The sequence below is a fragment of the Zootoca vivipara genome, chromosome Z2, assembly GCF_965207765.1.
Source record: "Zootoca vivipara chromosome Z2, rZooViv2.hap1.1, whole genome shotgun sequence".
NCBI classification, from domain to species: domain Eukaryota; kingdom Metazoa; phylum Chordata; class Lepidosauria; order Squamata; family Lacertidae; genus Zootoca; species Zootoca vivipara.
This window is the reverse complement of record NC_142585.1, coordinates 24,676,498-24,689,544: the sequence shown is the minus strand read 5'-3', so window position 1 is coordinate 24,689,544 and position 13,047 is coordinate 24,676,498. Positions and strand designations below refer to the sequence as shown.

At 39.9% G+C, this 13,047-nt stretch overlaps 1 protein-coding gene across 1 annotated transcript in view; it reads left to right on the top strand.

Annotated features, from left to right (window-relative positions):
• SMARCA1 (SNF2 related chromatin remodeling ATPase 1) overlaps positions 1-7,357 on the top strand; it is a 53,304-nt gene extending 45,947 nt beyond the window's left edge. The window contains exons 23-24 of the mRNA XM_060270546.2: positions 3,775-3,885; positions 6,873-7,357. Of these exons, the coding sequence (XP_060126529.1) occupies positions 3,775-3,885; positions 6,873-6,944 (183 nt within the window). The 3' untranslated portion in view covers positions 6,945-7,357. The remainder of the gene's footprint in view (positions 1-3,774; positions 3,886-6,872) is intronic.
• Positions 7,358-13,047: the final 5,690 nt, after the last annotated feature.

Below are 13,047 nucleotides of genomic sequence, written 5' to 3'. Positions count from 1 at the left end.
CACTTCAGCACATTTGGGAGTTGGTGTCCTATTCAGTGCTCCTCATAAATTCTTTTCCTGAGGCAGAGCGTTAGGCTTTCTGGAAGCACCAGCAGATATTATTGATGATTTTGTTACATAAATTGCTGTGGTGGTATCAGTGACATTGGTAATCTTCAGTAAATCACGAATTCTCCCTGGCCATACATAATGTATCCATTGTCGCAAACAGTGTATATGTTGGTATACCAGTAAGGAAGAGAAAGAGCACCTGAAAACCACAACATTTTAAAGAAATTGTGTTGTCTGTGTTTACTCTCACATTCCAGCCTACACAGAATAAAATGATTTCATGCATGTCTCTGATGCAAGTTCAGAATGCTTCCATCATGCATGCACCCCCCCCAAAAAAATCTAGTGCATGTTTCAGTCACACAGTCAGCTTAAAACTTAAGTATTCTAGAAAGTCTTATCACCTCTCTGCTTTTGATAACTTTGAATGCAACAGTTCTGACAATATGATGTTAAGCACATGGGAAGATAAAACAGCTCTAAGCTATTGGGGAGACCAAATTTCTTCTTACTCTGGTTTTTCTGAGGAAGAACAAAGGTGCTCCTGCTTGTACTTCCCATGTCGTCTTATGTCAAAATCAAACACACAGGTACAGATTTGTGGGAGGCAAAAAGAAACAGCTGTAACTGATTTTTGTATCAATACTCTTGGTGTTCAGCGGGAGAAAAGTCTAAAGGCAGTAAGTGCAGATAAGTTGCCTAGTCTCTCCTTTCCCCTTCATCCCTTTGTTGTTTTGAGGTGGTTGTGTTTTTGGTCAATCTTGCTCTTTCACTTCTGATCCTTATGTAAGTCAAAAGCAAATGATTACTATTTGTAATCTCTGTATCTTCACAGCTGTCCTGTGAGAAAAGCTAAGCCAAGATTCAGCAGCTTTTGCCAAAGTCTTTCCCACTGACAGGAGTTTCATAACCCTTTCTCTGCTGACCACTTTTCTGCTCTGCACCACCACCCCCGCTGCTTTCCCTACATATCTGACACACACCCTTGGTGCAAATTAGTGTTGTGGCTTTATTGAGAGAGAGAAAAGAAAGATTCTGTGCTCTAAACTGCAGACATCACTTCAATGGAAGAACGTTTGTTGTCCAGAGAAATCATAGAATCAGAAAAAGAGTCTTGTCATCAAGTGAAACCCTCAAATGATGCAGGAAGCATACTGCTAGCTACATCCCCATGGATGGTTTTTTATCTTAATCCTACTCAGTAGACTCATTGAAGTTAATGACCATGATTCATTTCATTTGGTATGCTCTGAGTAGGTTTTAGTTTACTACAACCATTTATAACCATATCTAAAAAAAAAAGGTTTGTAATGTGAACTTCATGTGACATTTACAATATAAGCAATGTGTTTTCATTTCTCATGTATCCCAAATTTTAGTCGCATTTTAAAGAATACAATCTTTTAGGTGTTTTTTTAATGCCTTATTTCACAGATTACATTAGTGGGATTTTGTTGGGATGTTGGTTTCACTGGAGAAAGTGCCCATGCCTCTAATTGATCCTGTTCTTCCTCTCATCGCCCCTTGACAGTTGGGATTGTTCTACGTGTATGAAATATACAACTGAAAATGAGTTTCTTGCTTAGAACAGTGGGTAATTTTTGAGGCAATGTGAAGTGCTTGATATTCCAGAAAGTTTTATATTGTTACAGAGCAACTCCTAATAGGAGGTCTTTCCTCCTAAGAAAAGATGTAAGAAGCCAGTGAATCCTATAGCTTGTACATGCAGGGCCCAGTTTCTGGTTTGCTTCAGTGCAAAGAAGATGCGGACGTGCAGCTCTTAAACTCAGAAGATGCCAAAAATAACTGAGAACAGCCTCTCTGTCCTCTGCCTGAAATAGAGGCTTTTAAGAAAACTCCTTTGTATGAGACAGCTGCATAGATAACGGTGTGACTTTTATACCCACAGCACTGGGGTCAGAGACTGAGCTGAAAATGACTGACTTCAAGGGATCATTAGGTTACCTGCTTTTCCCTTTTTTCCTACAAATGACATTTCTTATAGAGGTTGAAGAGAAAAGCAGTTGAAAACTTTTCTGTGGGTTACAATGAGGAAAGTTGGAGCATGTGTTTTGCATGCCATAGGTCTTGGGGTCAATCCTTGGCAATCACTTTTGAAAAGGATCATGTAGCAGGCAGTGGAAAAGACCTCTGCTAGAGAGACCTCATAGAACTCATGCCCGTCAAAGACAACAGTGAACCTAATGGGCCTAACATACGATAGGAAATTATATTCTTTGGTTGATTGATGTTATTGGTGATAATCCATTATACATTGTAAGACTCAGGATATCTTCACTTAACGTATCTTAACCACCTGGAGCTTAGGGCGATGTTTCTCAAACTTGGGTCTCCAGCTGTTGTTGGACTACAGTTCCCATCATCCCTGACCACTGCTCCTGTTAGCTAGGGATGATTCATTGCACTCTGCATTGCTTGTTGGGCATGGCCTGCTTGACTTTGGAGGCTAGGAATGCTCTCGTGGGAACTGATGGCCCTACAAGATGTTTCTCAGAGAGCCTAAGAGCTCTTTATACGCCGGATAATGCAGGCAGACCCAGCATGTAAATAGCTTTTAAGCTCTCCGGCTTGCTTGAATTTAACAACCAGCCTGCCTTCTACTACACATGGTTGAGATCATGCAAGTTAAATGTACATATTGTGTGTTCGTACTGTACTCCAAAACAGGCTGAAAATTTTATTTATACATAATTTAAATTTCTATAAACGTGCTTCATCCCAAAACGATCCCAGGTGTAGTGTACAGCAGTTGTACTCTTAATTGTTTTTAAAACTTATTTCCTTATTACATGTATATGCTTTTGCTTCAAGGAGCTTGCTACCATCACCATTGTTTTCCTTGCAATGGCCCTGTGAGGTGGGTTAGGTTGAGAGAGAGTGACTGGACCATGGCCACTCAGTGAACTTAATGACTGATTGATTTTAATCTGGGTCTCCAGATTTAAGAACTATACCACACTGGCAGTGGAATCAACCCATTTTTTAAAACATAATCTCAATTTATTTTAGCAGTATCTTGAAATTGGATATAAATTAAGTGTTGCTTGCTGATTTGAAGTGCTCTTTCAGAAGGTTTCTGAGTTATTTTATATTAATTATTTTAAGAGATACTGTGTTTTATATGAAACTGAATGAAAAGGTAAAAAGGCTGCCATAAAATGAATAATAACGGAATTTTCTTTGTGTGTGTTTGCATGCATGCACTTTTTGAAAACATTTTGCACATTTTCATGTGCATTTAGGTGTTAGTCATGCTTTTATTGAAGTTTGTTTTAGATGAGCCAGCTCGGCAAGTCTAAAGTGCAAAACTCTAGAAGAGTTGCTGAAATTAGTAGCTGTGGCAATTTGTATTGTCTCTTTGTAAGTTGTAAAGCCCTTATAATACTTCTCTTTCTAAGTTGCTGTAGAATCTCATAGGACATAATTAGAGAAAAAGTTAACAACCTATTGAATTTAATCATTAAATACCCATTGATTTTAATTACTCTGTACTGCACCCTAAAGCTACAATCAACAATTTGTTTTGCTAACATGAAACACATTTTCAAAGGACTTTGTGGGTATCATTTTAAAATTTTGACAGGTATGAGTGATCTGCACCTTCTCCTCTGAATGTCTTGCTTGCTTAATGTCTCTGTATGTTTGGCTAGGTTGTCACAGAATTTGATATATATATACATATATATTAATCTTATTTCTCAGGAACTCCAGAGACGCTGCAATACGCTCATATCACTCATTGAAAAAGAAAATATGGAAATTGAGGAAAAGGAAAGAGCTGAAAAGAAAAAGCGGGGAACAAAAGCTCCAGCGGTAATCAAACATCAACACCCCTCTCCAAACATTTTAAATACTTATATTGTACTTTTCCAACATGTATTCAAAGTAGCTTATAATGCAGAGAACAACTACATAAAACAATAGTCTTAAAAAATAAATAGGATTTTAAAAACATAAATAGCCAGCAGATGAGTGAGAAAAGTCACTTTAGGAAGTCCAAAGGATGAGTAGAGAGGAGGTTTTATAGTCCTTCTGGAATGAAAACAAGGTGGAATAATTCCTCAGTTCCAGGGTCCTTGATTTTAGTGGCAGATTACACAGAGTAGATGTTAACTGAATTGGGCCTGGGAAACCTGTGGCCCTTAAGATGCTGCTGGACTGCAGTTCCCATCATCCCTGACCCTCGGCCATGATGACTTGGAGTGACAGGAGTTCCACTTCCTAGAATATCTGGAGGGCCACAAGTTTCCCACCTTGGAGAAGAGACAGTCTCTAAAGTATGTGGGTCATAGGCTTTACAAGTTCAAGGTTCAGGCTTTGTAGATGAACTATAACTTACTTTGAAAGTACTGTAATTACTGAGGTAGAAACTAATCATAGCACAGCGTGCTTAGAGGTTTCCTTCTCCTTTTCCTTTGCCAGAAAGAGACCTGCTGATATGACATCAGGCCACAGCTTGCTTTCAGGTCTCTGCTAGAAAGGGAATAGATGAAGGTCATATTGGTGGCTTCTGTGTAAACTTGGTCCACCACTCCTCTTCATAGTTTCTGGGAAAACCAACTGCTGACTACTGCTATGAAGTGTCAATTTCAATTTCAAAACCTTTATTGGCATATATATATAATATAAAAACAGGGACAAAACATACAACACATATGGGTCATTAGTATAAATAGTGACTACATCATACAGAAATAATGGAGAGCAGGAGGAGGAGGAAACGGCACACAAGGGATCCACAGCTATCGTTGTTGAAGGCTAGATGTATTGATTTTAATTACATATATTCTGGACAAGTAGTGGGCCATAATTCTGGTAATTTCGGGGAAGTCATCCCTCAACAAGAGCTGGACCACTGTTTCCTTGTTGGGGAGGGTTCCAAGTCTCGTAGAGGATAAAGGGGGGCCAAAGTCAAAGAAATTGGAAAGGGGACAGTCCAGGATCATGTGAGCCATAGAGTCTACCTCTTTCTGGCCACAAGGGTATAATCTATTCCAGTAGGGGATGCCTTTGAGTCTTCCGGCTAACACAGAGGATGGAAAAGCATTTAGGCGGGCCAACATAAATACTCTGTGATAAAAAGGACATACCAGGTCATATAAATAATTAGGTATCAATCCTTGGTGCGGTGGCAGCCCCAAGAAGGCAGGCGAGCATACTAGAGGTTGGGCAGGATGAAGTTTCTGGAATTCAATATCAAGCAGTCTCTGCTTAATAAGAGTAAAGATATATGAGTCCTCATATGTCAAGAGGGAGTCCACTGAAAGGCCTAGTTGCCTAAGTTTGTTGGAAATATTAGAGAACCATATAAAGCTGTGGCTATCTTTCAGAAGATAGGATATCAGGCTATCTGGATCGGTATTAAAATGAATTTTTAGCCAATATTTAAAAGTAATGATCCAACCTCTTGTCTCAAGAAGGTGTTGGCCCAATTCTGCACAGATAGCCAGGTATGGCACACATTTTGGTACTCCAAGGATTTGCCGAAAGAAGGATGATTGGACTCCTACTTTGTTGTTAAAGCTGGATATCCATAAGGGGATCCTGTATAGAAGCTGGGAGGCGGATTTTGCCTTATAGGCACCAATTGCTGCAGGTACAAATTGATTCCCACCAAGAAAGTGAAAGCGCTTGATTTGAGCAACCGAGCATCTTGCTAAATTAACTGTTCTATTGCGATGGGTCACCCACTTTGAGTTATAGTGAAAGGTGACACCCAAGTATTTATAGCATTTAACTTGCTCCATTTTTTGTGTTCCAATCGACCAGTTGAATGGACACCAACTTTTAGAGAAAACAAGAATCTTTGACTTGGAGTAGTTAATTGCTAGGTGATTCACTATGAAGTGTTTTATGGGGGGAGGAAAGCTCTGTGCATTTGCCACTTTCCTATCCCACTTATTTTGCTCCAGCTCCCCTCCTCTGTTCCACTTGGTGACAATAAGGCAAGTGGGGGGGGGTTGGGGGAGGCATTCCTGGTTATTTTAAAGCTTGCCGCAGTTGTAGACCATTGAGCCCAGTGTACCTGCCAAGGTGGGAAAGTTTTGGATAGAGCTGTGATATATATATAAAATACTAGAGTCAGAAACAAGAGTACTGGTGAAGGCTTGTCCTCAGTTCTCTTAACGCACTGGTTTCCACAAGGATAATAGGAAAGTAGAATGACAGGGGCAACCCCATGTGCCATCCTTTACATTTACCTTTCCTAGCACAGGTGGTTTAATGTGACTTTCCTTAGTGCTACTTAGACCACTGACACCTAGAAACTGAATTCTTGATGGATCTTTCATTGCCCAGTCAATGGCAAATGCCACTTAACAAGCATAACCACATATGACATAGCAGCAGCATCTGTAACAATAAAACAGCATGGTGTATGTTTCTGATCAGCCAGCATGGTCAGTATTCTTGCTGATTTGACTTGCAGTTCAACAAATCTGGAAAGCACCAAGTTAGCCACTCCTTGCCTTATCAGTCTTAACCTTATCCTTTGTACGCCATCCATTCTTACTGGTTTTGGGAATAGCTGTGCAATACTCAAATTGGGTACCTTACCTTGCAAACTTAAGACTTAAAACTGAAGTTAGGACTCTTTAAAACTAAATCTTCTTTCAATGCCTCTGTTAGATTGCTTTTGAACTTACATGGATGAAATCCAGAGAAATCTAGGATCCGTTGTTATTTTAACTGGCAACTTCATGGTCTATTGGATTTCATTACCTTTATATACATTTAGCATCAAGCATTGTTAATATGGACAAAAATGTGACTTGTTCTCTCCCTTCCCACCTTTTTTCCAGTCACAAAAAAGAAAAGCAGACTCTGCCATAGAAAGCTCTGGAAAAAAGGATGCCAAGAAAGTGAAGACGTAAAATTGGGAAAGGAAGCTCAGTTTAAAACTGCCATTTCACCCCTTCCCTGTATTCCAGTGTTATTGACACTGTCTGTGTATTCATTATACCCCTTCCCCCCCAACACCCCCCCCCGTTTCAATTTTTGCAAACCTGTATATTTTATAATGCTTTACCTAATGTGTAGTTTTTTATTTTATGCATTCCAATATTTTTGTGCACTTGTATTTTATGCTTTTTTTGCATTTCTTGAGCAAAATTTTACTCAGTCCTTGTTCTTCTGAAGTTTGTGCTGGGGCTTATAGCTTTCATATGTTTTATATGCTTTGACAAAAAAAAAAGCTTGATTATTCTGTTGTTGTATTATTGTTGTTTCCTACTTTATATGATCGTGGAAAACCAAAATGAATAAAAATGACCTGAGGAGAAATACACTTTTAATTTGTTTTTTTTTCTCTATTTAACCCACTCCATCTTGTAGTCCCCCCCTTCTATACAGTGGCTTAGATAACATTTACTGCTAGAGCAGGCATCCCCAAACTGCGGCCCTCCAGATGTTTTGGCCTACAACTCCCATGATCCCTAGCTAACAGGACCAGTGGTCTGGGATGATGGGAATTGTAGTCCAAAACATCTGGAGGGCCGAAGTTTGGGGATGCCTGTGCTAGAGTAATTGACTACAAGAGGAAGTTTCTTTTTTATGTGTGAACATGGTCCCGTTTTGGCTTTTGATCTGTCACTTCCTGGGTATCTCTTAGGCAGAAGCAGAAGTAGGTGGTAAACAGGCTGTACAAACTACAAACTAAAGGTTGTGCAAAAAGTATGGTTTTTGTTTTTATAAAACGCCTCTCCATGTTAAAAGCTCCCTGCAAATAGACAACTTACCGGTAACATGAAGAGAATGGGCTGGATTAGACTCCTTCTCCCTCATCCGAAGGCATTTTATTTACCTCCCTCAAACCCCTTCCCACAGCAACAGTTCATAGTCCATAAAGCAAATAATTCACACAAGTGTTGGAAAACAATCTTTAGATGTTCCCAGGAACAAAATCAGGCTTAGCTTTTTGGTGTTTGCAACACAAAAGCCAGCCCAACATTTATTATATATATAATTGCAAAATCTTAACACAATTGACTGTGGTGTTGTGCAAAATAAAGTAAGACGAAATAGCCCAGTGTGCTCCTTTCTAACCTTCTGAAGCAACGGGATCCCTTTATATTTCTGATCTTCATTGGTAGATGAAGTGTCGGCTGAGGTGGTTTTTCTTATTTTGGATTAACATTATGCTTTGCTTAGATGTGAATGCTGCACAGAGGTGTGCAAGAAAGGATCTAGTTCTTTTTCTGAAATGGGGAGTGAACACAACAGTATAAACAAATTAATCAGGACCCCTCCATCCCTGAGGGAGATGATGTCTGGGGCAACATGCTGTGGCAATATTTTACATCCTGCCAGGGCTTTGTGATTGGGCACAGCGTCTGTTGGCAGAGCTGGATAAAGGCTCTTTCTGCAGGTGGAAGCTGCTTGCCCAAGTGCAATGAAAGGATTAAGTAAGTTCAGTGACCACTAAATAATTCCAGAGTTTGGAAAACACAGGGACCTTTTAGTTTGATGAGATGTCATCTGACAGGGTTTGCAAATAACATTCATTGTGCCTGCCCAAGTAAAAGTATAATGTCAACTGTTTGTAGTTTGTGGGCAGGAGGAATGGGTGGTCATTGAGGGGCTTCACTTGCATACATTCTGGCTATATCCAGGCTAAATTACTGCAGTGCATTCTGTGTGGGGCCACCTTTAAAGACTTCAGAAACTTCAGTTACCACAGAAAGCCTTCTAGGTTGTTTGAAGAAGTCAGGTGGGCTCCAGTTCCGTACTACAGTTGTACCTCTACTTACAAATAACTCTACTTACGAATGGAGCTCCGCCCGCCATCTTGGATGCGGTTTAGATAGGATTTTTTTCTACTTTCGAATCTTTAGATAAGGTTGCTTTGACTTAAGAATTTTTTTCTCCCAATGCATTCCTATGGGATTCGACTTACAATTTTTTTCGACTTACGAATGTGTGTTTGGAACGCATTAAATTCGTAAGTAGAGGTACCACTGTAGTTTCATTGGTTGCCTATATGGTTTGGGGTTCAATTTAAAGGGCTGATTTATACACCTTAAGCCAGCCTTTCCCCAATCTAGTGTCCTCCAGATGTTTTGGAATAGAACTTATGTCTTTCCTGACCACTGGCTGTGCTGGCCAGGGCAAATCAGTGTTATACTCTAAAAACATCTGGAGGGCATTAGGTTAAGGACGGCTGCCCTCAATGGCTTGTGATCAGGTTACTTGAAAGTTGTCTGCACCCATATGGAGTTGCATGGACCTCGAGTCTCAGAAACTCAGACCTTGAAGAGCAGCTCTCAGTAGTACACAGTATTTGGTTTAGATGGACCAGTGGTCTGGCTCAACTACCAGTCATGCACAAACCCCATTTGTTTCAAGTGTGCTTGTGTGAACCTAGTCTCTGCTTTCAGTGTGACTATTAAGAAAAAAAGCTAATTAGTACTAAATTACAGTAACAATACATTTTCATACTTTATTACTTTACTTTATGAAAAAGTAATAGCAAGGTCAACATGCTTTTTAAGTATAGCACTCTTAATGTTCTGCTTTAGTCCACAACAGAAGTACTGGTTACTGTAAAGCTTTCAAACCATTGCGGCAAAATGTGAGGACACTTGAGTTTTGCACACAAAATATGATGGCCATTGAAATTTTCACATTCCAGGCAATTTGTACAACTTAAATAAATGATCAACCCTTACATTTCATATAGTCGTAACATTTGGCCTCCCCCTTTGCTGAAGCAATGACTTGAATGCAATTGAGAGTTCTTCAAGAAGTTTTAACCTAGTAAAATTATAATTATGTGTCAGTCAATTGAGGAACTGGATATAAAATGCTAGCATTTTACAGTAAAGTCAGCAACTTAGTAAAATGATTGTATTGGTAAGCCATAAGCTTTTTTAAAAAAACATTTTTATTATCTTTATGCCAATAGACTGTGCACCCCCCCCCCTTTCTTCATCTGCATATTTTCAAAAACCTGACAGTGCTTTTTCCACTGTGTCGGGTTTGTCTTTTAAGATTGCTTCCATCATCTACTGCCTTACTTGAATAGATCTTAATATCATGGTTGGAAAATATGATAGCTCTTTGTAGCTAAATTCAACAAAATGTTGCAGCACAGAGTGCTCCTATAAAGGGGGCCAGCTAGCTGAGTAGACAGCCATTCCTTCAGGATACTCCGTTTTATTCCCCTCGCCCTTAGTTTTCCATTTCCCCCTCTACAACAGTCAGACTATGTAGCCTCTGAGCATGGCTGGAGTGTTTTGGGATTTCCCTCTCTTAAGGATTCTTTTGTTTTGCATTTCTGCAAATCTTGGGCTTCCAAACATGCTGCTACTTCTCTGCTATGCATGGATGATTCTCACTTGGGAGAATGAGTTTGCTATTAGTATGCAAGATAACTAACGCAGGAATATCTGTAAGTGGGAAGCTGGGCTTCAGATTATTAGGGCATTTGCTTGTGTCTCTGTTGGTCCGTGCGTTAACTTCCATCAAGACATATTCTACGGCAACCAACTTGACCAAACCTACTGAGCCCTCAGTTATGATCTAGTAGGGTTGCCTCCTAAAGGTCTCCTAAATGAGGAACACATGTGACTACAAGAAAATGGTATGTTTACTGTCAGAAAATTAAAAGCACCTTATTAAAATATAGTAGATATGTGCCCATCATATTTTTGCGACACTGCAAGGAAGTAATTAAGAAATTTGTGCATCCATAGAGATGCTTGAAGATGGAGTATAGCACAGTGGTACAACTTCTTTCCATGCCAAAAGTCCCAGGTTCAATCCCACATCTCCAAGCAAGGCTGAGAGCTGCTGCCTTGGAGCTTGCAATGTTCTTATGTATTTTGTTTTTATTGTTGTTTTGGTTTGTAGTTGGGAGATGTTTCATGGCTTAAATTTTGACTGTACAGTGGTACCTTGGTTTACAAACACAATTGGTTCCGGAAGTCTGTACTTAACCAGAAGTGTACTTAACCTGAATCAAACTTTCCCATTGAAAGTAATGGAAATTGGATTAATCTGTTCCAGATGGGTCCATGGAGTACTAACCTGAAGCGTATTTAACCCGAAGTATGAGTGTAATTGGTTCTGGAAGTCCGTACTTAACCTGAAGCGTACTTAACCTGAAGTGAACTTTCCCACTGAAAGTACAGTGGTGTCTCTCTTAACGAATGCCCTGCTTAACGAATTTTCCGCTTAATGAAAGGTTTTTTCTAGTGGAGGTTGCCTCGCTAGATGAATTTGTTTTACGAAAAATTCGTCTAGCGAATCGCGGTGTCCCATAGGAATGCATAGAAATTCAATTAATGCGTTCCTATGGGGAAAAAAATCCAAAAAAAAATCAATGCAGTCCTATGGGATTCGCTAGACGAATTTTTCATTATAAGAAAAGACCATTTGTCTAGCGAGGCACCACTGTAATGGAAAGTGGATTAATCCGTTCCAGACAGGTCCGTGGAGTACTTAAACTGAAAATACTCAAACTGAGGCATACTTAAACCAAGGTATGACTGTACTCTGCCCTTGTGTCACACTGTGGTCTAAACCAGTGTTTCCCAACCGTGTGCCTCCAGCTGTTTTCGGACTACAATTCCCATCATTCCTGACCACTGGTCTTGCTAGCTAGGGATGATGGGAGTTGTAGTCCCAAAACATCTGGAGGCACAAGGTTGGGAAACACTGGTCTAAACCACTGAGCCTCCTGGGCTTGCTGATCGGAAGGTCGGCAGTTCAAATCCGCACAACTGGGTGAGCTCCTGTTGCTGTGACCCAGCTTCTGCCAACCTAGCAGTTCGAAAGCATACCAATGCAAGTAGATAAATAAGTACCACTGCGGTGGAAAGGTAAACGGCGTTTCCGTGTGCTCTGGTTTCCGTCACAGTGTCCCGTTGCGCCAGAAGTGGTTTAGTCCTGCTGGCCACATGATCCAGAAAGCTATCTGTAGAAAAAAGTTGGCTCCCTCGGCCTGAAAGCAAGATGAGCACTGCAACCCCATAGTCGCCTTTGACTGGACTTAACCGTCCAGGGGTCTTTTAACTTTAGCTTTTTACCTACCCGGTATAATATTTGAATTGAAAATAAATAACATTGTTAAAGGATTGGGTTTCAGGAACCTTTGCAAATAACCAGAGATCTACCAGTAGTCCTGGATCTACTGCCTGTCCCTGAATGAAGGATTGAGTAAAGGAACAATTTTCTTACTCAGCCCCTTACATAATCTGTGAAATTTCTCCAACCCAAGAATAACACATTTTCTTCTTGCTTAGTTCTTCACTTTCTGATATTTACTGATAATTAACTGCTTTTGCATGCTACAACTTATTGATGCTTTGTTTTCCACACAGACCTCGAGATTCCACCCCCCTCTTGAAAACAAAAGGGAAATCAATTTTGGCAAATTCAGTTGTTGCTTTTTTATTAGGTTATAGTACTCAATGTAAATTAATGCTTTGAATTTATGTCCACAATCGATTGGTGGAATTATTGATTCTGGTGGTCACACGAAGCAAGAGAATGGATAAGATTTTCCTGGCATGGCATGTTTTTCTTGGTGGTTTTTTTTTTAATAGTATGAAAAATTATTCTAGTATCTATGAAGCTGTAAGCACAAGATCAAAGACATGAAAGATGCCCGATTCATCTTGAGCTATGCAGTGGGGTTTCCATAGGAATGCTGAGAGCAACCTATAATAGTTTTTTATATGCGTGTTTAAGTATAGTCCCAACTGATGTGCGACTAGGGGTGGGGAAATCTGTCAATTATGCTTTCAATTTCCTGCTCCCACCCCCAATATTAAGCTTTGCTCTCCACATTTCTACACCAATTAGCATTTTTTTAAAAGCCTTCATGAAAATTATTCAGCATTTTAGTTCAAATTTATCCTACCATGCACATGTTTGCATGCAGTTTTGAGTAATATGCACATTTTTGCAAAGCAGCTTTCCCTAACACAATACGTTTTTGTACCCTTGCTTGGCAGGAGAGTTACATTGCAAAAT